Source organism: Apis florea, unplaced genomic scaffold (genome assembly GCF_048593485.1).
Source record: "Apis florea isolate Af1SG1 unplaced genomic scaffold, ASM4859348v1 contig_3764_pilon, whole genome shotgun sequence".
NCBI lineage: Eukaryota > Metazoa > Arthropoda > Insecta > Hymenoptera > Apidae > Apis > Apis florea.
Window position 1 is genome coordinate 108,179 of NW_028256841.1, and position 27,406 is coordinate 135,584.

At 29.0% G+C, this 27,406-nt stretch overlaps 1 protein-coding gene across 4 annotated transcripts in view; it reads right to left on the minus strand.

Moving 5' to 3' along the window:
• The window catches only part of dsx (transcription factor doublesex), a 94,918-nt gene that overhangs the window by 57,614 nt on the left and 9,898 nt on the right, over nt 1-27,406 (minus strand). For 2 of the 4 annotated variants that reach the window (XR_015294393.1, XM_003691527.4), the window contains exons 2-4: nt 25,568-26,147; nt 24,011-24,245; nt 3,004-3,147 (exon numbers count right to left, since the gene is read on the minus strand). Coding sequence is in view for 2 of the 4 variants with exons in the window: in XM_003691527.4 (XP_003691575.1) it covers nt 3,004-3,147; nt 24,011-24,245; nt 25,568-25,936 (748 nt within the window). In the remaining 2 variants the exon portion in view is untranslated. Of the gene's footprint in view, nt 1-1,887; nt 2,756-3,003; nt 3,148-24,010; nt 24,246-25,567; nt 26,148-27,406 lie in introns of all 4 variants that reach the window. The other 2 variants (XR_015294394.1, XM_012483499.3) reach the window with 2 other exon arrangements.

Below are 27,406 nucleotides of genomic sequence, written 5' to 3' on the forward strand. Positions count from 1 at the left end.
TTTTGTTTCACACTTTCCAAATCAATGGTAATAACAATAATAATCTTGGTAAAATATAGCGGTAATAAAATTGTTTTAAAACGTGTAAAAATTCGTGTAACCAGTGATCACACGAAGCTAACACTGATTGCGCGAAGACAGGCAGCGGTAACAGATGGTCACGGTGGCAGTTAACGCGTTAATGAATAATAAAGTGGCAATTTGGTCGGTTTATTTATATCTCATTCAGAAGAGCTTGTTCGAAAGAGCCGCAGCGATCAGGATGATACGCGCCCCAGGCAACCATAGGCACCGGTGTTATGACGTACAAGATGTAGACCGCAAGCTTAAAGGATTTATAATGATCAAACCGCGTAAATAGCACTTGAGCACTAGATAAACTACTTAATTCTATCGTGTCTCTACTTTTTCACGCCTATGTGACTATTCTATTTTTATAACTTTCATTCCTGCCAGATGGAAAGGTATATCACTACTTTTTTGATACCTTCACGTCTTGTCTTATCTGGAAAATCTTGATTATCAAATTTCATGATATATGCCCGTTTGTACGGAATTAAGAGACGATTGAAACAATATAAATAATATATAGATACATTATTTTTTGGTAAGTTTATTCGATAGGTGTCATGATAATTTAATCAAATGGAAACAACATTCAAAACTGTCTTTTGAATGATTTTCGTTTATGGATTATTATTTTAAGTTAATTATTATTATAAAGAAATTGTTAATTAAACAAATATGCGAATATGTTTTTTATAATACCAATTATTAACGCTATATTATATTATATTAATATTTTTTTCATAATATTTAATATATAACGTGGCAGATGTTTTATCATATTTATCATAACTAAAAAAGGGGAAAAATTATTTAGATAAATATACAATCCACCTTGACTTTGAAATTTTCTCATCACAAAGATAAGATATTGAAAGATTACGAGTGCTATCTAAAAAAAAAAATAGTATAATGAAATAGTTTGATTATACTATTTCATTATACTTATATAGATTAGAAAAATTTTTATTATACGTGATAATGTGACTAACGATTTCTTGATTGCAAATAGATACTGACAATTTTTTTAAGAATTAATAAACGAATTATAAAATAAAAAATTTTAATTAGACAGTTAAAAAAAAACAGTTAAACAAGACTTCTTTTTATATTTAAATAACGTTCGTTGTTGAGTCATCCTTTAAAAAAAATTTATTCGTGTGATAAATCTTCATGTTGGAAAATATTCTCATAAATAAGAAAAAGATTTAAAAATTTGAAAATATGTTGTACATACTACAAGATAATATTTTCGATAATGAATTCTAAAAAATTATAATATGTCAATTGAAAAAATGAAATCATTGTTGAAAAATCATGACAATGACTACTATAATGGCTACTACATTTCTATACAAACAGATACAACAATGGAGTATTCCAATGGTTTTAAATTCACTGAAGAGAAAATCACCAATAGCTACTTGTATACTTACGTTTATTCACGAAAAAAAAAAAAAAAAAAATAAAACAAAAATATTTAATAGAAGAATACTAACAAAAGTTTGATAATTTACTTTAATTCTTTCGCATTTATACCATTTACTTTCTATCTGTTCATATATTATAGATATAGATAGGAAATATTATAACTTAAAATATCGTTTACGTGATATTAATAACAATATGATAGAATATCTATCTTAAGTATCTTATCACGTGGAATATTTTATATTTTTAAAAATAAATTTTTTATTTTTATTTTGCGAAAAATTATTAGAATATTATTAGAATAGATATTTTCAAACAAGTATCGCTTTTTATATTGATCTGAATATTGATTAAATATTTTTAATTAATTTCTGCAAATATAATACTCACCTCTATATTCTTTGAGTCCCACTTAAATCTTACATTGATGAACACAATCGGCTGATATACATATGTTTCAATATATATCTTCCTGATGATGACACATTAAATTCTATCTTCCAATAAAAATACAATTACAAATCTTCGCGTGTTGAATAAATGTAATAAATTGTGCAATCATTTGACAATTATCACTTATAAATGATCACTTTCTGCATTTCAATTGATTCGATTTTATCGTTAAGAGTTGACGAATACCAAATTGACATGAACAAATATATACTGGAAACATAAATCTTGTAATATTGTTTATTGTAATGGTTTTAACACCTGTGTCCTCGACTCTAAATTTATTCTCGAGAAACTTAGTGCACCATTGTATTTTATAATGTTTTATCAGAAATAAAATCCGAATAATAGAAATAGTTCTTTAGAATAATATGTAATATAATTTTTGATTTATATACTATCAAAAAAATTTAATTTGTTAATGTTCTACAATTTCATCATTTTACTTTAATAAAAGTGCATGATATATAAAGAAAATTTATTACATATTGTTAAAATATGAATGTTGTTGCCAATTTCGTGCGCCAACTATTTCACGACAAAGAAATCTATCTTTTAATCATTAAACCGTCAAAATTAAATTTACTCTTGTCATTTTTCCAACAAAAATATAAGAATAATCGGCTCATCAATAACGAACTTATATTAGAAACTTTCTTCAATAATTCTGAAGGAATTTAACGAATTTCAAACAATCACTCGTGGAAATCTCATAAATAAAATCAAGTAGGCAGTAAATTTATAAACGAAACAATTTTGTTCAAAATAGAATCCCAAATAAAATTCTTCAAACAGAAGATTATTAAAACTAGAGAATAAAGAAAAATAGAAATTATTATTATTATTTTTTTTTCTAATCATATTAGATACATAAAAATGTAATTTTACATAATTATATATATAATATCAATTAAAAAAATTTTTCATTTTTTATAGAATATTCATTTCATATAATTATATTTTTTTTATCGAAAATAAAACAATATTAAATCGTCAATAATGGAAATATTAGCATAAAAAATACGTAAGTATAAGATTGAGAAAAAGATACTTTACCATCAACCATACGTCTCACTACTTCTTCCGGATTAGCCCCTGCATATTTTAAATTGATGTACATCAATAACAGTGCTTCCCAAGGATACTGGAAAAGTTCTACAAGTTTGCTACTGTGCTCCAATAGAATTTCCACATTTTCACCTAAAACAGAATCGAAATAAATAGTTAGAATAAAATATATATTCAATCAAGTTCGATTTTATGCAACTATTAACACAATTTTATTAATAAATGCAAAAAGTTTAAGAAGTTTCTGTTAAGAATGATTAAATCTGTTTAAAAAAATAAAATTTATGATGATAAGGTAATAAAATCTAACGGATGCTATTAATTAATATAAATGAATTATTTACGCAATGAATCTGACATACTAAAAAATTGATTTCTTTAATGATGCATATATTACATTTCCTTGCATGATTTATTACATATTACGATGCAAAAATAATATACATAGGTTATGTTCGATTATAGAAATGTTATACCTAACCTATATCTAAACGAGCACATATGTGTATCGATTAAAAATCATATCTTATTTCGATTAAAAATTGTTATATCGAAAATTGTTGTTATCTTTAACGATATATTTATTTTCCTAATATAACGTAAACTTCTACGAACCTTCAAAATTTCTACCAAAAAATCAAACGCTGGTGACAATAAAACACAACTCCGAAATCAACTCCACTATTCGCGGCATGCCACGTGGTCTCCGATTCATCCCGAAGTTGTCCGAAAAACGCGGTTCGCGCATGCGCACACGCTCAGAAACCTCGTGGCGCCGTACATATCGATTCGAAACAATCAACAATACTCGTTACTCCGGTTGGCGAACCGAAGCCGTTCTGCATAAGGGGTGGGAAATAGTGGTTCGGTAGGGGATATAATTGTTTCTGTGCAAGAGAAATAAGTGAGCGAACATGAACAAGGACAATAATTCCCCAGCCATTATAACATGATGTATTATATATATTATGGCAGCCAATAGTAGCGCGTCCGCTCACCACAGCTCCGCCTATAAGAGGCATTCTGGGTCGTTTTTAAAAGGCGGAAATAATCCTCCCCTCCTGCCGACCTACGTTACGTTCTCTTTCTCCTTATTCCGTTGCTGTTTCTCCTCCTACATAGCGGACTGCCGCTTTTTCCAAGTGGACCGAATCTACTCCTCCCTCTTTCACGTTGCCATCCCCCTACGTTCTATCGAATAGACACCACGACGCGGGCCGCAGGTGCCGCTCCACCGGGACGCCAATCGTTGGGTCCCTCCTTTTCTATGCGCAGGTGAACCCGGCCAACCACGTGCTCCGTACCCGCGCGTATGCGTGTTTAACTCTTTGGAAGTGGCATGCTGCCTCCGTTAAAGAGCGAGAGAGGAGTGGAGAGCGCAAACATTGGAGTGGGAGAAAATTAAATTCTCCAAGAGAGACACAGGGGGAGAGAGAGCGAGAGGGAGGGGGAGAAAAAGAAAAGAGAGAAAGAGAATCTAATAGAGGGACTGCCCTCTGACCGAAGAAGGTCTCCGACGATATGGAGAAGAAAAGAGAAAGACCGTTCGATGCCGTCCGTCCTTGCTTTCTGCTCGTTCACGATATTGCTATCGCTCTTTCCTCTTTTCAATCATTTTTCTTTTTTTTTTCTTTTTTTTTATCAATCTCATCCCCTCCTCTCTCAAACGTTAAGTGTCCTTCTTGTTAGCCTCTTACGTACCTGTGATAGTCTCACAGGTATGTTGCTGCTTTCCCTTCGTTTCGCCATAATGTCGATGAGGTGCAACTTACTATACAAAGAAAGACATGTGTGGTTGAAAACTAGTCTTCATTGAAGGAGAAAATACGCGGAATTTTTTTACTTGGATGAAATGGAAAGTAAAGAATATGGGTATAGGTGTAAGTAATGGAGCACAACCCGTAATTCCTTATAAGCTCATAGCTCGCGACATACTTCTTGTATATTTAGCTGAGACATGAAACTCTAGTCCTGTTTAATCTTGACTGGTAATAGAAAGAATGTGTAAGAGGAAGAGGAATAGATGGTCAAAACAGATAAAGAAATTTAAATGCCTCTGTTCGATATTACTTGCTTGACTGGATCCAAGGAAGATTCTTGCTCAGCGCAGTGGAAATGATGCCCAAGCAAAGGAGAATTTCCAGTGCATTTAATTCTAGTATTAGATAGTGGTATAGATATCATGTATGGAATTTTTCTAAATAATCCGACGGGATTATTATACAAAATTTTCTTTATTATAAAGAAAAGCTTTTGTCGTTTATAAAAATGAATAAAAACTGCAACGCTATATTTTAACGAATTAAGATTGAATATAAACATGTAGCATAATTTATAATTTCCTCAACAGAATTTATTTATCTATCGTAATATAAGGAACTTGCAAAATGAACTGCAAAGTTATTATTACACGTTGGAAAACACTTTTGAACAAGATCAGATGACATGCTATGCATGACATGTTCACATTTGAGACGATCGATAAAGTATGTAATACTTTATCGCATGTAATTCGCGAATGGTAAAAGGATGATGATAAATAATGAAAATTTTTGACACCATTTAAATAATAATAGGTTTTACTTGACGAAAACGTTAAAATGAAATAGAATCAATTATCTTGCAAATAGATAAAGGGATATCTACGATATTAACTATATTCTTGTTTATATAAATTTCTAATGCTTTGAAAAGTTATTGCAACAAGTTATTTGTAACAAATTCAAAAAATAAATTTTTTAATATATATATTCAGATAACGTTTCAATTTTAATTTTCCTTATTTAATGATTTTATGTAAAGAAAAATAAAATATTTTGAAAACATCAAGTGAATATTTAAAATACATTCTTTTTGTTTAATATTCATCTGCACATTTATAATTTTTTAACTATTTAACTCGATCCAATTTGAAATACTTTAAGATAAACCTACTCCATTTTTCTACTAACATTTATTTCAATTTTTCCAATATTTTTGGCTCTTATTTATACTCAAAATTTTTTATTCGAAAAATAATTGAAAGTTATTAATAAGAAATAAATTATTAAAATAACAAAAGCGTTAATCACATTTGAAACAATATTTTAATAAAAATTTTCGATTCTCTCTATGATATTGTAAGTAGGATTGAGGATATGTTTTTAATATGAGAATTATGATGAAAGACGATGTTTGTGGAGATTGATACAAGCTACAATTGCACTTGAATGTATCCAGCATACAGTACGGTAATTTGGACGATACAAAGTCCGCATAATAAAATAATTTTTATCTATTTATAAAAGTTTTTCAAGAGCAAACCCATAAAATTATGAATACGGTATACTTTGTATATGACAATATAATCATTAAATATTTATCCTCACAATAAAGAAATTTGAATTGGAGCAAGGAATCTATGAGAATCTATGAGAAACTATGAGAAAGAATATATTTATAGAAAAAGTATATTATCATTTTTATTCGATAGTTTTATTTTCCTAACATGAAATTAATAGAGTAATATGTTGAAACAAATTTATCATAGTTAGCTAATTAATCTTAGAATATCATGAGCAATTGATATCACATAATTTTGTTTCACAACTATGTACCAATGAATTAGCATATCATATCTACAGTTTAAAAAAGAAATAAATATAAAGCCAAATCTGTATAACGCTCGTATATAATAACCGTGAAAGGTTCGCAGTTATTTAATCCATCGAGCCATCAAAAACAATTATTACGAATCAAATTATAAATAAACAGGTTCGTGTTTAAATCGACGAGTGAAACTGTAACAAGGCTTTCTCGATGAAGTCGATACCGAGAACTTGAGGAGCTTTTGTAAGCAGTCTCTACGTCGTAGTGGCGTGAGAAGTTTATAAGATTGTATCCTATCAATCGTCACCATGCCGTTTAATCACGCTGTGAATATTTCACGAGAGCAAAGAAACTAATATTTTATTATATTAAAATTTTTGATTAATCATTTACATTTATTTGCGAATACGCAGAGAGATCTTTCATTCATTAAGAAACACGAATATATTTATAATTAAATTCTTAGATAGATCCAATGAATAATTTTAATCAAATTGTATCGGTCATCAATTTTGTTTTCTTGATTAGATTTTTTGGCGGCCAAAAATTAGAATGTTTTAAACTTTTTGGGGAAAAAATGAGAATACCATATATTGAAGAACATAATTTGTATCGTTATTGGAATTAAATGATTTCATGATTAATGGTAAATACTCGAAATATGTTAAATAAAATAATATTAAATAAATATTTTATTGATATAAAAAGAATATCTAATCTATTTATCGATATTAGTGTTATAACACAAGAGAAAAAGTTATTTTATGTTATTGTTTCCATAGAAACGAATTTATCATTGCAATACAATTATGAAACAAGCCATTAAACGCTCTTCCATCATAAAAGAAAATTTGCATTTTAGCTATTATTATTACTAAAATAATGTTTCCAATCAAAAATTAAAAATTGTAGGTCTAAAAACATCATATTAAGCATCAACAAAAAACAAAAAGAAAAAGATCTATTAAATTAAATTCGTTATGAGTTGACCATTAAATCGTCAAACAATAATTAACTAACGTAAGTCCTACTTCATACGATATGACGAAACATAGATTACATAACAATTCCATTATACCTAAACTCTGAGATAAATTACTATGCATTTACAATTTCTGCATTCTTTCATAACGATAATAGGCAACAATGATTTTACTAAGATGATGTATAATGTAATTTTTGATTCTGAATTTATTTTAATCATTCTTCTTGTCTGAGGAATATTATATGTACAAATTTTTCATCAAAAATTTGATTATACGCTTCATTCAAGTATCGTAAAAAATAATTACAAACTTTTTATGATATACGGAATTAATAGAATATTTACATACTTTACTTAATCAAATCTTGTGAACTTGAAAAAACTTTCTTCGCGAATTGATTTCTTTCTTCTTTTTCTAAAGGCGAAACTTATTATATAACATATACTAAATCTTGTTATTATAATATTATAGTTTTCATATATATTATTTTTGAACTTCTTATTATTTATGTATTCGAAAATTTATATCTGAAGAAACACAATGAATCTTTCTTCCCTCAATTTAGTTTAAATCTAACTTTAAACTACTAAATCTAACTTAACCTAATTTGAATCAGAAATAATCTAATCTAATCTACCTAAAAAATTGATTCGTCAATAAAGAGACAAAGCAAATATCCAGATGATTGAATTGGAGTTGGATGGAGCACAAACTTGGTAATTGACTTTAATAAGATCATCAAATATATTATACCCCAATTTAAAATAAATGCAACGTTAAAAATTTAATCAATCAATTTAACATAATTTTAACAATACACATCATTCAGATCTGCCTGCAAAAATACAGATTTTCAATCCGTATTCATCCTTTTTTTTTATCATCATCATCTCACATCTTTCATATCTGAAGAGCAAGTTGTAACACTCCAAACCATCTTCATTGTGAAGACTTAAGACAACTTTCGAGCAAAGTATAAGATATAACATGCTTCCCTGGACATTGTTCCAGTAACGAAAGTCATGTCAAAATCAATAAGCTACAAGTACAATAGCATAACTTTATAAACAGTTGCATTATAAAATTGTATAACTTTACAAACTTCGTAAAAGAGAAGTAGTTGTGTAGAAAAATGAAAACTATTACTATTGAATAAATTAACAAAAACTTTAACTTAAAACGTAACATGCATATTGTAACATGTATCATTTTGTAACTGTGTTGAATAACCGATAATACTTTCTGTCGACTTTATGGACGAAACAATTTTATTATCACACTCCAAGCATAAAAGGCATACACACAGGCATAGATATCTAAAGTGCAATATACACAGTATAAAAGAAACACGCGGGTACAATACACGAGGCATGAGAAGAAAAAAAAAAAAAATGAAAGCGAGAATGCACGTAACGATATCCGATAACGAAAACTTTGATATCAGTCCGCGAATTCTCTGAAACTGCTGAATGCAAACCACCTAGTATTACACCAGTTGATAATATTGTTTTCGATTCACGACCTGTAAAAATATTTCTAATTGAAACTTCATGAAGAATCGTATCATGAAATATTAATAAAAATTAAATAAAAAAAAGAACGAAACACATTTATAAAATATATTTAATACGTTGACCGTCTTGTTATCTTAAGCCTCGTATAATCATAAATATATTAAGTGGAGTGGATGCAATACATTAAAATTAATTTTTTCTATACATTTTGGCACGTATTCAATACTTTGGTGAATTTTATATATATATATAATTTTTGATTAACTCGATTTTTTGCGAATTAATTAATTATTCATTCATTTTTTTATCCAATTATACAACTTGGCAATTCGTATCTATAATGAAAGCTAACTTATATTAAACGACGAATATGTTAATGTTAAGTATTTATAATTATTAGTTAATTTAATGTATCAACGTTATATAAGTACAAATTAATAATATGAATGCCATGTGTACAGGTAACGTGTTATGAATATTATATAACAAATACATTAATATTGTACGTAACTACATCGTATGGGCATAGGTAACAAAAGAACAAAAGTTTCGAAAGTCTTAAAGTTTACTGCTTATTTTTAGTCTCTTGCATGCTATTTATACATTTTGATGCTTAAGTTAATTGCATGATTAGGCAATCATCGTAAGAACCAGGGAAAGCAAAGTTAATAACAATTTCACAATCAACACTGTAAGTTGAACTCCATCAGCGATGTTGAATCTCTAAGAGGAGTGCGTAGGATTTTCACGCGGGGCAATTCTAACAGTACGAATGCGATTATAACATTTTATGAACGTGCGTTTGATTGTACGAAATTGGTCGTTAACTCGATATCCCACTAAGTATTCAGCTACAATAAAGATAATAACTGCAACACTACTAGAAATTTCTAACAAATTGTATCACACACTTATCTATGATACGAAGAACGATTATATAAATCATATTTAATTCAAGTACTTAATTATATTTGACAAATTTAAATATAAAATTTTAACTAATACGATAAATGTATTTAAATTAAATTAAATTAAATTTTTCGTAGAAAATTTAGAAAAGTTACGATACAATAATCATATAATCTCCAGTTATATAATATCTAAAAGAAGGAGAAGATTTTTAATTTTTCTTTAGCAAAAGCATATATTTTTATTATTGTTGATGTATCTCTCATTGCAAAAAGTGTCTGATAAAGTGTATAAATAATTCATCAGGTATCGTGTAGGTGTATATATCGGTAGTAAAAGTTGAGTGGCCATGCACCCTTCGTTCACACCATAATCTCAAGTACTCGATTCAAACACTCTACTTACACATCTCCAACACTCCACACTAAATATTGTGAGAACATCATTGATGAGGAATAATGATTACTTTTCTTCATAAGAAAATCAAATTTTCGAAATTTATTGTAAAACGTTAAATAAATAAAAATTTTATACTCGATGGATATAAAATTAAATTTAAAAAAAGAAACCTGAAAATCTGATTTTTTCTTAATTCTCTTTTAAGAATCACATTTTACTTGATTACAACACTGATTACACGTGACCATGCATCTATATCGACAAGATTTAATTCCATTGTTTCCACGTATTATGATTATAAAGAATCTATTACTTCAATTTGACATTTCATTGATATTCAATAAATTATTTGTCTTGGATATTTGTAAAACATTCTTTCTAATGCATTAATTTCGTTCCACTATAAATTGATTATCGTTCAAAGTTACATACGCAAGAGATGATGAAAAAATAAATAAAGAAATAAATAAACTTCAACGAAAACGATCGATAAAGAGAGATCGGATTTTACCTGTGCACGCGAATTTCACGAATTTCCCCTTGATGATCCCCCTTGACGAGGATCTCGTGTTACATAGGGGAACGCGGAACTCCCTTCTACCTTCCGACCACTGACTCCGTGCATTCGATGGACACACGTCGCGGAGGGATGGTTTGGAAACGAGCTTTGTAGCAATGATACCGTTGTATCGTCGCGTAATTGAAACCCAGGATATATGTATGCTAACAAGGGATCGTTTCGATGACAAGAGGACACGTCGCCATACCGAATATCATTCGCAGGATTGCTATTCCTTTTATTCGACAAAAGCTTGCGTTTGTCGACATTTTTACACGATATCTTCTGGAACGTGTTTTCGAAAAAATTTTGTTCTTTTTTTTATAAAATATATCTTTTGAAACACAAGAGAAAAAGGATTTTTAGTTAAAAATAATATAATAGAACTCCATTTATTCGAATCTGTTAGAGAACAAACATATTTACATATGTCGAATTGTTCACGAGACAATTTCACGAAATATTTTCTTTAATGATAAATTAGATATTGAGAACAATTTTGAAAACACGATTGTATGACGCTTAACAAATATTTTGTACGAAAAAGGAGAAAATATAGATCCGATCACTGTATCATAGATAGAATTCAGTCACTATTAAAAATTTCTATTAAAAATATAAATGAAATTTATATAAACAAGATTTCACTGTATATCACAATTTTTGAAACATTACCTACGATTAATCCAACTTTGATAATGATTCTCAAACTCTTAACAAGAGGAGTAAGATTTGAACTAGTGTGAGTCTTCTCGAAAACTTTTTCAAAATTTATTTCAAAACCGTTTAATATCGTTTTAACGAGGAGGAGAACGGATCGAGAAGAAAAATTGCAAACGTTTCGTCTACGCGATCCCGCGCTGCACGGAGGCTCCATGCTTGACATTTTACGTCTGTTTCAATAAAAACGATATAACCGAAACCCTTTGCAACAGTTCTTCTCCGCCTATAAAAATAGTCAACGTGAAATCGCAATAAGTTCCAGCGGAAAGAGCCGAATGAAGGAACGGTCGTGAACGAGGCAGGTTTTACGAGACACGACATTTCGGAAGCAGTAAAATCCTATCCTGTCAAACGTTCGCATAAAATCCTTACTCGCTTCGACCATTGCTCGCAAACAAACGAACGTATTCCTCTTTCCTTTTAAGAAGTTGCTCATGATATATGTAATAATACGCATAATATGTAAATGCGTATAAAATAATCGAAACAAATCCTTTATTGAATAGCCATATGAGGATTTTGTAGCGGGAGAAATTTACATGGCTTGGATATACGTAAATTCATAGAATATTCTCTTAGGCAAAATATTTTCAACTATAATTTAATTATGCAGAACAGAAAAATGTTTTAAGTAGTTAAGTGTATTATTAAATTCGATAGAAATTAAATATTTTTCAACCCTTATCTCCAACATTCTTCTCACTCTAAATGATTGATTCCTGTATAAAGATCTATTCAATATATTTAGTGGATACATTGTGACGAAACATTGTGAAACAAAGTGTGTATGTTATATGAATGTTCTTGTTATTTCGAAATTTGTCAAAGAAAAATATATATTGAAATCCATAGCTCTTTAGCTAACTAGGTATATAAGCTTTAAAACTGTTTATGACACAACTATTAGCTATAGTTATATTGCATCTACATTACTGATTTCCACGAATTATATATACGATAAGATAATGATACAAATAATTTTTATTATAAATATTTTATTCGATTTAGATACCTATTGCGATCTTAATTGAACAATTTCCCGTGAATATCGTTTGAGTTTTAATTCAATGTATACAATTACATATATACAATTAATTATACATAAAAAAAAAAAACAATCGTATAAAAATAACAGCATTTGACTCGAGTATTATAATTAATTATAATAACAATGATGAAAAATTTAAATAATGAATGATCCATATAATTGTTGGCATAAGTGATTAGCCACATAAGATATTCGATATAAATATTTTATGAAAAATTCTCAATTAAAAAGCATCAATAAAAAAAAAGAAACTCGATATTAATTTTTGGTATAATACTTCACTTTACAATAGTCTGAATAGCATTAAATACTAGTAGCTAGATACTTTTGAATTGATCCAAATACTGTACCAATAAAAGAAATTAAGATCTACGATTTCCTCCATTTCATATCTTCCTCGAAAACTTTACCAAAAAAAAAAAAAAAAATGTCAAATATTCAACACTCCTGCTGCCATGTCATCGAGGATCGATCGTCCCTCAGTGTCGAATAATTCACACGCGATAGAATGCTCGACAATGAGTAACCGTACACCACCGAGGCTGGATTAACGGTCTGGTGAAACGAAAACGATGACGTCACGCGACGCAACGCGCCTCGACGTGCCGCGTCGCGGCGTTAAACACGCTATTTCGCATAGAAGTGTGTTGGCGTCACACAATACGAGTCGAGAGACCGAAAAACCATAAACACCCCCCCGGATAAGGCTACTCGAGATGCCGGGAAGATCGTTGCCCTCGGGGTGCATAGTAGAAGGTTATAAAAGATTTTAAGACTTCTTTGGACGCGAGATGGCTGGCGCGACGGTGGCGCTATGCGGGAAGAAAATGAAGCGTCGCGATTCGTTCGCATTCACCGTGGCCATCCGCCGTTCTTCTGAGAACTTGGCCTACGGTGCACCAATGTAAAGACAGGATTTCCTACTTATATACAAATAAACGTCAGAGCCTCGTATCAAATGTATTCGTTCGGATGTGTTTACATCGATACGGCGAGGAAGTATTCGACTGTTTGCCTGTACACTTTTTGTCAAATGTTGAGTCGGTGAAGAATGACCAACCTTTTTCTAATACGAATATGAATTTATGCATGAATTTAATCAAATTTCAACTGTTTCGTTTTGCTCTATTTTAGTACATATAAATATTATAAAAAAATTATAAAAAACGCGAATATTTTTGAAAATTACTATTATTCAAAGCGATACTAGAACACGTATCTTAACTAACTGAGCGATTAAGAAAAAGATATTGTTCCTGACGAATACGTTTATAAAAGTCAATGAAATATAATGAAATCAAGCATAAATTCATAAATTATGAATACAATAGAAGTATGATGAAATTAGTCTATCTTCATTATTCATATAAATGTCATATAAATGACAATAATCACACACATAATCAATGAAATACTATTTAAAGTCGCCTAGAAATCAATTCTGATTTAATAAATAATAAGAAAATAAGACGAAATAATAAAAAAAATTAGGTGAACTAGTTGAGAAATCACAGGAATAAAAAAAGGAGTACTCTTCTCTTTTGCTTATTATTAATATCACGGTCCTCCATATCGTCCTCCTCGTAAGAGGCACGAACGTGTAAATTTTCTCAAGAATGTGGTATGAATGTCACGTTTTTATTCTTAACTTCATATTATAACAATAAAATTATATTTTTAGAAATTAATTTCTGAAATAAATTAAAGTATCTATAAACTTCTATAAATTACTGAATAATATATTCACTACATCAACTCGTGTGTCTGGCATGAAAAGGACAATATGATCTTATCTGTAGATACTTTGGCCAATTGCCAATTCGTGTCTGTTTGAATGAACGTACATATTAGGTATGTTGAAATCAAGTAATAAGATTCCTTCTCACAAATTTCTTTTCAACACGTAGTATATCTAGTATTTTTTAATCTTTTCTCTATAAAATATTTTTCATTAAAAAATTTATACTCAGTCGAATCGAAAAAATAAGAAGCTATCTTGTATCTAAATTACAAATCTTTTACAGCATAAATATATTATATTATTGCATCAATTTAGAGTTTTCGAATGTATAAGTCCAAGAATATTGAATAAGAACAGTTTAATATTGATGATTATCATGTAACATGCGTGTAAAATCGATCGATTCTGTCAACTCAATGTGCAATGCTAAAGAAATCAATCGTAATCTGATCAGCAAAGAAATCGACAAGAAATATTGTATTTTTATAATTTAGCTTACATCCTTTCTTATTAATTTATAATTTTTTATCTAAAAAAAAAAAAAAATGCAATTGAAAAATATCGAATGAGTTTCAAGATTGATTCTGAACTAATTATGATATAAATATTCATATGATTATTGGATATACTTTAAATTTAATAGTTATTTTTAAAACATGAGGATTTTTAAAAACCACCTATCAATTTTTTTTATCAATATTAAATAATTTCGTCAAAATTATTGAACTGTGATTTTTATTTATTTATTTAATACGATTTCTCTTGAAATTTTGTTAATTTAAAATAATAAAAAACTTGTGCCTCAAAATAAATTTCAATAAATCGATAATAATTCTAATATGATCATGCTTACTAGATTCACAGAGTATAATCAATTGGAAATATTACATTCAATGAAGCAATGAAGATGATGACCATAGTGAAAGTTTTAATCTGTCTTCTGTTGATAAATTAATAGAAATAACAAGTATGAATACAAACTTTCCTCCTCGATGAAGAAATATTTCTAAATGATGATGAAAATAAAAACATTAAGAATTGAAATAATGCATATAGGTATTTCCAATTATATTTGAAAAAAATAACTGAAGTTTAGAAAAAAAGAAATAGATATAGAAGATCTGCAAAAGATTATGATTATCAGTGATGAAAAAACGTAATTAAAGACAATGTAGATAGTAGGGAAAGTTCATTATAGATTGTGCTTTCGTTAAAATATATTTCAGTACAATAAATGAAACATGTGCATCGATATTTTAATGAAAAGTTTTCTGACAATTACACTTCTATGTGACATATATGAGCAACAGAAAACTTTAACCGCTTTGACCTGATTTTCTCACATTTACATTTAAATACTTGCAGTTATTTTTATGCTTCTCTGATTTAACCAGCAGTTGACAGTATACATCGAATAGAGAGATAAAATTTGTTATTTTAAAAAATTCATTGGATTTACTAGATATGTCCCGAATAATAATACATAATGATTCGATAAATTCAATAATCACTGTCTCGACTATATCGCATTAAAAAAATAAAATTTCGTTTACGAGGAAATCGTAACTTTCGCATCAGATATATCTTCGAAATACATGACGGGCAAAAAAGATGATACCTAAATCCAAAGAAAAATCTGAAGAAAAATCCGATGATAAAGGGCTATTCAACTCCAAAGAAGTTATAAAGAGAAAGCAAAAGAAATATTGAAAGAGATTGCCTTGGCTAAATCGATGTTATTTAATGCTGTTGAATATCTGTTGAAGAATGTGTACGAACTACGATTTTCTTTCTCGTTTCTTTAATGACTAATGATTAATGATTTTCAAATAACAAATATTGATATAAAAATATTTAATCGTTAACAAATTTCTAATCCTTTGATTCTTTGTGTAAATTTATCCTGTTTTATTATAAAAGTATATATAGAAAATATTAAAATCTCGAGAAAGAAATTCGCAGTATCGTAGAATACGCATTTATTTCGATGATTATGCAGGTATGTATAATACTTAGAACTATATTTGCATATGCAAATTTACTTATATAAGCGATTAATACTGAAAGATGATTTAGAGCGAAGAGTGTTGTACATTTTTCAATAAATTGATAATGACTAGATCAGCTGGCTCTCGAAAAGTCGTATTTTATAAAAAATTATTAATAATATTATTAAATACTTAATATTATTAATTTCAAAATTTCATATAACACTAGTCTTTTTAATTTAATTTAACAATTATATAATATAATAAAATGGAAACAAGATCCTTTTTTTTTTTTTTGCTCATATATATCGAAAAACATGTTTTATTTAGCCATTGTTAAATATCTATGAAAAAATTTTGAACGTTAAAACATTGGCAGTTAAAATTCTTACAACGCAAAGCTATAATTAATATTATATTCGATGATGTGTGTTTGACATTAACTAGAATTACTTTTCCTAGTAGTTGCTAGATTTATAGAGTTACTTTCTAATTTCCACGCTAGTGTTACGTTTATGAAACTGCCTTTTCCACCGTTATCGACGTTTGGCCAGAGTTATATCGTCAATTCGAGAACCTTGTTGTGAAAGTTAAGTAATGTAATAATAATAAAAGCTAAGTACATAATTGCTACGTTAACGTAATACGTTTTAAATGTAGAAGTTTTAAATTGAAAATAACAATGTTGACAAAATGTAAGTATGAAATTATATCCTATCTATAATTAAATATGATGCTGTTTAAATTTAAATATATGTTAAATAGACGATCTCAAAATTTTTTTGCAATGTTAAATTTTATTAAAATATGCTTATTATTTATTTAGTGAATTTGTTTTTGGTCGACAAACTGTGATCGTATTAAACCAAGTCAGAATTAATTTATATTAAAGAATCATAGAAATTAAAAATTATGAAAAAAAAAAAAAAAACAATTACTAAAACGATCTCATCAAATATGTAGCCTATATATGTATGATTTGACTCTTGAATAATAAGATTGTTGAATGACAAAATGTCTGTGATATCTTATCGAAGAAATATATAAGTATTTATTTGAAAAATTCAAATAATTTAAAATAAATGATTTTCAAATGATCTACATAAAAACGTAACCATTCTATTATACAAACAGTAGATAATGATCACAATTAGTTCAAATAATAGCCTTTACTGTAGTTCAATAAGTTAACTAGACAAGGTCCTATTACTCTTGATCGATACTGATCGGAGCAAATATGATAGGACAAAACGATATTATATTTAGCAGAAACGTGCTCTGCTCTGTATTATCGAGATTTCGCAGGCAATTGATCTTTTCCTGGAACGAGTGAAACTTTCAAACTTTCTCGTAATTTACTCGGTTATTCGACTATTGAAATAAACACGAGATAAAAAAAGAAAATATTATCATTATCATAATAAACAAACATTAAAATATTAAATACACAGATCTATCATGTGTGTAGAATTATGGGGATTGTCCTGTCTTTTTTTTTTTTTTTTAATCTTAATCAAATAAAGATACAAACTAAATTAATTAAGATTTTTTAAAATATTGAAATATTGAAATATTGAATGAATTTATCACAAACAATGATATGGAAATCATTTGAAATCATCTATCTTAAATAAAATCAAGGAGTTATATCAAAAACATTTCCTATTAACGAATTTGACGAAATAATTTTGGTTAAAATGGTAACATTGACAGTCTTAATAAAAGAATCGAGAGGATGAAAGTTCTCGAGACGGGAAATTTTCCTGACCTACCCTCAACTAAGTACATAAGTAGGTATCTCTGACACCGCACAGTAACCCAAGAAAGTCGTAAACGCTACCCCACAGTGCCACGCGACCCTTAAAAACACTACACCAATCGTTTCGTGTAACAAGAGAGAGATTACCCCTCCAGCATTTAACCGAACGTGCGAAGGGTCCATAAAAGGGCAATTGATGAGATTCTGTAAGTGGACTACCCCTCCATGCACCGATCGATTGCGGTAGCCGAAAAAGAAGAAAGAGAGCCGACACCGGTACGATTCAAGAATTTACGAGTTAGAATTTCGAGAAGGTGGCTACTAAAGGAAAGGTCTGAAGTCGTAAAAGTTTAGAGAGTCCCGTGAACAAAAATTTCTTTAGGGCAACTGAAATCTGTTTCGATTAGATACATTATTGCTGTTCCTAGAATAATGGTAGTTTAAACGTAAACACGTGCTCCACGATATCATAAAGATTGTAAGATTATGTTTTCGATTATAGTCTTGGAAATACTTCTTCAAAACCTCAAATTAAATAGGCCATTATCCGTATAATTGATCTTTTATTAATAGAATGATTATTCTCTTTTATTGTGAAAATACAATAAGGAATTAAAAATAGATTTCAAAATTAAGAATAAACTATTGTGATTAAGTATAAGATATAAGATATAAATATTTAATAAATTAATTTCTTATACGGTTAATTATTCTATTATAAAAATTTGTTTTTCTCTCTATGTATAAGATAGGATACTGATTACTATGTGAAGCGAACTATATATTTCAAATTACATTGCAGACTACAGATTATATCTATAAATATATTTATGTAAAATTCTTACATATATTATTATATAGGAATTGCTTGTCCCTCTCAATAATTTATAAATTTAAAATATATAAAATACAATAGATAATAACTGAAATATTTTCTAGCTAATCTAACAATTAATTTGACAATTAAAAAATGTAAGCACGTTTAAAAAATATCTATAAGAAAATTCCTTTCGTCAGACATATAAAAAAATAGTAAAAACACTTTCAACGATTAGATATTTCTCAAACATTTGTAGAAAATAATCACATAACAACCACATATCTGAATCAAGAGATAAAAAACAATGAATTATGTTTATGAATGTCTTAAAAAAAAAAAAAAGAGTTATAAAATTAATTATGAATGAGCATTTAGTTATAAATGCCACGCGCCAGATGGCCGAGTAGCGTGGTCTCGGATTCAAAATGGCGACGGCACTACATCCTTTACAAGTATGCATAACCGTTGAAGAATTGGTGTTACGCTTTCACCAAGCATATCCTTACCTGGCATAACAACGAGCTACGCGTTATTAAAAGCCTGTGCTCGATGCAAGCTCGTAAAGACCGACTTTATAACCTCATATACAGCCATAACACTAAGGCAACGATTCCCTACACTCGTTTTCTTCCACCCTACTTTCCAGGATATCAATGTCCACGCCACTTTTCCATTACCACGATACGGGGATGCTCTCCCTCCGTGGTAATTTTCATCAGCACGGATCCGTGGAAACGGTTGTAAATCAATTAACAAGTTTATGGCTCTTTATGGAAACGACTGTCGTAAACCTTGGGTCGGCCGGGTCCCACACAAGGACCGCGGAAGAACAACAAAGATCTCAAGAAATTTCATTATTAACTATTATCAGATGAACCAAAATGACTGTGACTAATTTTTCATTGATACAATTTCTACGTTCAACCTATTTTTTTTTGTCTATATATTTAGAGCAATACATTCTATAATTATATCAACAAAATATAATTTATGATACCGAAAATCTTAAACGAAAGAAGAGATAGTACAAGATTTTTTTATATAACTCGTAAAATATAAACTGACTAAATAAATATTAAATGTTGCATTAACGCAATGTTCTATATTAATAACTAAATACGAGTATCCTAATTTCATTTTTTAGAATATATAGAATATACATACGTGTTCGGAATCGTTACACATCAAAATTTATCACATCCCTTTTTAACCACCCTTCACTAAATAATACAACGTTGAAAGAAAATAATTCAGTTGCAAGGCAATGGTTGTTATTTCTTTACTCGTAAAAAATGTGAACTTCACGTCGATGCATCATGCCAATAAAATATCGTTAGGGCGTACACGTGCTCAGACCTTGACAGATCAAACAAACTTGTGTACAACTTTAAATGCGGTTCGCCAGTGCGTGTAGACGTCAACCTTCTTCGAATCGTTTATACTTCGTCCATGAACAAACTATTTCATCCGAAAGCGAGAAAAATAACGATAACTTTTAAAATCGAGCCAGATCGTAAAAGCAAGAGCGAGCTCCCAGGTTTCGACTTTGGTTATAAGTTCGTATTATATTAGCCGGATTCGAACGACTCGCCGTCCAATGGAGGCGATCGTAAACCCAGGGTTAACATTCGGTCGGGTTGTCAAGTGAAAGAGTGGCTTGAATTTCGTTGGGATCACTGTGAACGACGTTATAAGTATATACGTTCGCTTATACCCAAGCATTTCAAGGCTTTTGTTCAAATTAGACCCACAGCTCGAAACTGAATCCTTGGAATAAGCGATCGGTTCCGATCATAAGCGATCCGAAATTTCTATCGCTATTTTATAGATCGATGTTAACGATTTACTGGCTATCCAATTAGGATATGCATGCAAAAAATTCATTTCTCTTTACAGTACCGTATCGTGAATCGAGAATTGCGATTACCTGCTAAGATTTAGACGATGATCTATTAATAACATAGTAATTAATTTTGAAAAAATTCTTATTTTATAAACCTTGAATTGTTGAATCATTATAGATCATTAATCATTCCCTAGTTCCCAATTAATTTTCAAGAAAAAGTAATTAATTAAATGGAAAATACATACGAGCTTTCGCGCTAGATAAAATTAAATTGAAATCTTTTTTTAGAAAGATTTATTATATAAATGCTAAGAAAAGGGATCGAATCGAAAACTTAAATCTTCAATTAATAATTGAAGAAGATTCTTTTATTTTACTTACTATTTTACATTCTAATATGACAAGTCCCACCTCTTCATAAACTAGATTTTTTTGTAATGCAATATTGTAACAAATTTAAAATAAATATAAATCTAATTTTCAAAATAGAATACGAAACCTAGTAAAGCAAAATCCTCAATGATCCAATAAATTATATTATCAATAGCAGAAAAATAGTGACAATCTATCAATCTTTGTAAAAGTTACCTTAAAACTTATTGTTTTAAGAGTCTCGAAGGGATTAAGCCCTGTCATTGAAGACTCGAGATTCTAAAGAGCGTTCTTTCTTCAGCTGGTCCGTTTTATGTCTTTCGTCGATTATATGATGTCGGTCAAAGTCGTAAGACGCGAAAGCTATAGGTAGGTAATCAGTAACAAACGTTCGATTCGTGAAACTGGAGTACAGTGCTCGAATTGTACTCGGGAATAATAATGATCTTTCATTAATTGAACTTCTTCAAATAACATTTTATACGGTAATTGCAATCGATATAATGGTTCGTATATCCAGACACGGCTAAATAACAGTCTTCTGACGAAGACCACTGAATACCAGTCTTTGTTGTTTAAGTCTCGCGACAAGGGAGGTCTTCTTATCTGGCCATTATAATTTCTTTTACAATTATTTCGCTTTATTGCTCGTTTGCGATTGTTTAGGTTTCACACGCTCTGATTTCATGAACGAAAAAAAAAAAAAAAAAAAAAATTTCTTGAAAATAATTTCGAACTATCTTATATCTCAGATAATTGGGCGTCTATATTTTTCTGTGAAACATGATGTTTTACAAAAGGGTTTATGCAGCAAAAACATGCGATACATGTGAAAGTATCGTTATAGATTTATATCGTGTAATATTAGAACTAATTTTTCCTTAACCAATATGTAATTTGAACAATTACCTTCTAATAACATTGTTCACAAAAGAATATGAATTTATTTTCAGATAAGTATCGAACGACAATTTTTCGCTTCCTATAAATTAATCTTTTTTTTTCTGTGTGTGTATGTGATTTATCGATTCTTATTAAGGAAATTTTTATAAAAATAATTTCGTTCCTTTTATTAAATTCTATTTATATTATAAATACTTCTTGAAAAATTTTAATTTTCCCGACAAAAATTTTTCCAACTCTCTCTCTTTCTCTCTAGCCTAATAAATATCAAAAAAAAACTTTATATTATAGCACATAAGGCTGTAATTCCCCTTGCGGTATGAATCATACCTACAAGCCCAACTCCCTTTGCATGTATAAGTATTAATTATGGCCTGATAAAAAATTAGCATGTGTAATGAAATCATAATCGATAATACGAATCGTAAAAAATACATTTGGAATTCGTTTAATAAATTATGATGATCATCATTTTAAAAATGCACTCACATATGTAAAAATATTATTGTAGAATAATATAAGATAATTAAATAATACTCAACTTTTTCTAGAAATGTAGCAATAATAACTATTTTCATGCACACATTTGAAATGAATACTAATGACTCAATATAAGTACATAGATGTACTTAGACATTGAATGAATTTTATTAACGAATATTGAATATTTACGTCACATATTATTTTGTTTAAAATCAGTTTCCATCAAATTTGACGCGAGTTGGCAACTTTACAAAATGCATCGAGCAATCGCCACGGATTTTTTTTTGAATCTTTGTTAATTTCCTATGATATTGTTCAAACAATTATCTGAATGTTTTGAATGCATGATTGTGTAAGACGTGTGAACGAATGATATGTACGCAAAATGATTTTCTCACTATATATTTTCGCGATTTTGATCTGAACAAATTATATATAATTTAATTTAATTTCTATATTTTTCTTTCCTCAATAGACATACAACGTAATTATTTTTTATATTGTATATTTGTATACGAGTTTTAAGTGAGTTTTAAAAATATATTTATTCATAGATTATAATTCCTATCGTACGATATTATTATTATATATATATATATTTATAAATTTAATATAAATACATATTCCGAAATCAATGAATGGCTTCATATACTATATAATTACTGATGAATCGGGGTGATTAAAAAAAAGGATAATTAAAAGTTGGAGCAACAGGTAGATAATCACGGTCAACATGTATATAAATACCTTACATATACCTACGTATATTCATCAGACAAATATAAATCAGGAATAACTGATAAACGTGCATATTAAATATTCTATAACTTTGTGTAATAGATATTATGATAATGGATATCTTTTGAAAAATATTAAGCAACAGTTATATATTTGATATTTAAAAAATCAATTTTGAAAACTTTGTTAATCAAAAAACTAACTTATCGTTTATATCTTTTCTTTTTATAAATTTTCTGATTATGATTTCTCTATTATATATTTTATTAAAAATATATAATATAAAATTCAATTATTAATTAAAAATTAAATTTATAAGAAAATATTTTTATAATCAATGTAACAACAATATAATATTTTTATTTAATAATAATCTACCAGCATAATCATAATATCTTTTTAATGCAAAAGTTAAATTCAATTTCATTATAATTCAAATATCTATTACACCAAAAAAAAAAAAAAGTCCTTCATGCATTTCTACTCAAAAATATCATGCGAACCTTCAAATATTTCTTTCTACAGAATTTCATATATAGAGAATTCATCCAAAATCTGAATAAATACGTGGAAAAAGAAAAAAAAAATATAATTGAAAAGAAAATGTTTCATCACTCACTGGTTAACGTCTGTGGCAAATGGGTGACCATCGCAGTGTGAGGATGCAGCGGCGGCAATTTTCTCGTAGGGGGTATAGTGATGATACTACCACCGAATCCGGTGTGTATACCATTGCTACTGTGGCTGCTCACTGGTGAATCGCCGCTGCTACTATCGTAACTACCCTCGAGACTTCTAGGTGGTTGAGGGACCGAAGAAATTGTATTTTCTACGCCAAATGGGAGCGGATCCACCTGTTAAGAAAGAATCAATTACGATCAGAGTTCGATGAGATTGAGCGCGGCGTATATTTGAAATTATCGCAGGTGCTGAGGCGGAAACTAAACAAATGGCGTCGATTTACGTTACAAGCAGCCTAATCTGATATTAGGAACATGAATAAAATAATCATAGATTCGTGTGATTCTACTCAAGCAATTATGGTATCAATGATTGAAAATTGACGATGAAAGCAAACGATACACTTATCTAATGGTTTATTTCCGAAAGACAATTTATGCGATTCAACGAGTTGTTTTTCAGATAATATGTAAAATATTTGGCCATATTTTTGATAAACTTTAGAAAAGAATTTATTGAATGAACTTTATGCTGTATTTTTCAAATATACACTTTTATTTTAAATATATGGCCAAATCTTATCACTTAGATAGAAATCATATATATCTCACTTAACAGAAATATTCAAAAATTATATCTAATTTAGAATAGTTTTTAGAAAATATCTATGAATTACAGAATAAGAATTTTAAAGATGATCTATAGAAAAGTTATATGCAATTCACGAATCATTTTATAATACGGTAATATGAATATATATAATACAGAAAATAAGTGTTATACTGAAATAATTAAAATATCAGTATGTTATTGCAGGGTTAATATTTTCTATGAGCTTGATGTTGAGATCTCTTATTACTTCATCGAATGTTTATTAGTTTATATGGAGCAAATAGAGGAATAACTTTTTAGAATATGTAAAAAACACTTTTAAAAAATTATTAAATTATAGAATGAAATTGAAAAAAATTTTGAAAAACGATATTATCAAATTCTTTAAAAATTTCTATTCATGCAACTATTTTTAATTAGTTTTTTACTACGTATGTAAAACAATTTATTGAAATTTGGAATGAATCAGCTAGAAATCTTACGATCGAAATAACATCTGAATTAAATAAATAACAAATACTATAATAAATTAATAATTTAATTACAAATAGATGATCATCAATAGTTTTGCCATGCATAACATTTACAATCTAAATATAAATTTTTTACGCTAATTAATACTTTTCTAATACTTTTCTAATTTCACTCCACTTTTTGCCAGTGTAAATATCCTATGAACTTACTATTTACATCAGCTTACAGCGATCGATTATTGATTAAGAAGAAAAAAAAAAAAAAAAAAAAAAATTTCAAAAAACGACATAAAACTATATCAGCGGCAACGTGTTAGGAAATCGTTAAAATACAAAATACCTCGCTGACTCAAGCCACGACAAGAGAGCCTTTCGCCAAGAAACCATTATGAAACAAGGAAAAGACTAACCTCTTCCGCTACTCTTACTTTGACTTTATCCTGTGCCAGGTGTCTTTTCAGCTTCATATTCTGCCGCATCACTTGCTGCCGATTGGCAGTGATCTTACACTTCTCGCAGGTACAAGTACGGTACTTGCAGTACCTCTTGTGCGATTTTAAGGTGATCTCCAGCCGATGATTCAGACATCGTGCACAATTCCGTGCACGCGGCTTAGGAGTATTCGTTGAAGAGGAAGCGTCTGTTTGCACCTTCTTGGGGCCATCGTCCCCATTTTTGCTATCCTGAGAATGTTCCAAACGCTCGAACGTGTTTGCACCACTCGGTTGTTGGGGAGCCAAGTCCGCGGCTCTGTTTTGCTCGTTCTCTTCGCGATACATAGGTAACCTCGATTCACAGCCTTTTCATAATTACAAAGAACAATCTCAATGAAATGTTTGAGCGGTCGTTTGTCTCTCTATCGTTGTCCTTTCTCTCTCTCTCTCTTTCTAATCCTTTTATCGCGCGCTTGTAGAAACGCGTAGGAACACGTGTCTCGAACCGTCGAGGCGTAGATTCGATTTTCGACACCAGTTTCCTCCAATTCTCGTTCTGCAACATAAAAGGAAAAAGGAATTTTAGTAGAAGAACTTTGGGATTTGATAATTTATGCAAGAAACAATAAGTGATCAAATTAATGTAATTGGTATTATTATACAGGAATTATTACGAATCGTTACACGATTTTGGTTATGCAAATAGATATCGGAAACGTAATTAATTTTTTCTTATTATTAGACAAGAGTACGAATCTTTCAGATAAGATTTTCTGCATTGTATAAAATATGACGAATAAGATATAGCAACAGGTATGAAATTTATTCGTGACAATATATTATTTCGAATTGAATTGAAAAGAAAATTATATTACACTTGACAGAGAGCAAAAGATCACAATTTACACAATTTTTGACAATTGGAATAATTGAATAAAGATAACAAATATCGTTTTATTGATAACGATTTCTTTCAACGATTTTCCAATATGTTCGATCCAATTGAAAATTTTTTTAATTGGATGACCTTATTTCTTACACTCTTTATAATATTTCACGATACAATTGTGACGATATAAAAATTCCAATAGATTGTATAAACGTTCAATTTAAGTGTTGGAACACTAGATATAAGTAATGATATTCTTTTCATATTTGAGCCATTGGTAATGTTATTAATGTTTAATAATATTATACCACTCGAGAAAAATGTTGTGAAAACATTTATTAAAGAACATTTGGTTAGATGTTGAAGAGAACATCACCCTTCGAACACTTATTCGTTAAACACTTTTAATATATTTTTACGTTATTGGCAATATGTTCTTATGAGAAAGGTATAAGTTTTAATGATTCGATGCACCGTGATTATCTTTATGTGTGATTATAAATCGAACAAAATTGGCAATCTGATGACTTGCTTGATTGCTATTGTAGTTAAGTGTCGTTAACAATTTAAAAATGTAATTTACATTGAAAGTGAATTGTTAAACCTTGACCAATACGAATTTTATGTAATAATAATAATCGTAAATTTTTCAACTTAATAAATATAATAATAATAATAAATATATTAAATTTCGATGAGGTTAAAACGTTATTTAATATTATATGAGTTATAATATTGAATTATACTTGAGGAATATATCTATAATACTGCATAAAATTATTAAACATACTAAATTTTAAGATATAAATCTATTTAAGAGGGTTACCATCAAAGTCTTTTTTCCCTAATGAATTTTGATAACAATTTTTACTTGTAATGTTTATTAGCAGAAAATAACTAACGAGACTTTGAACAATTTGACTTTC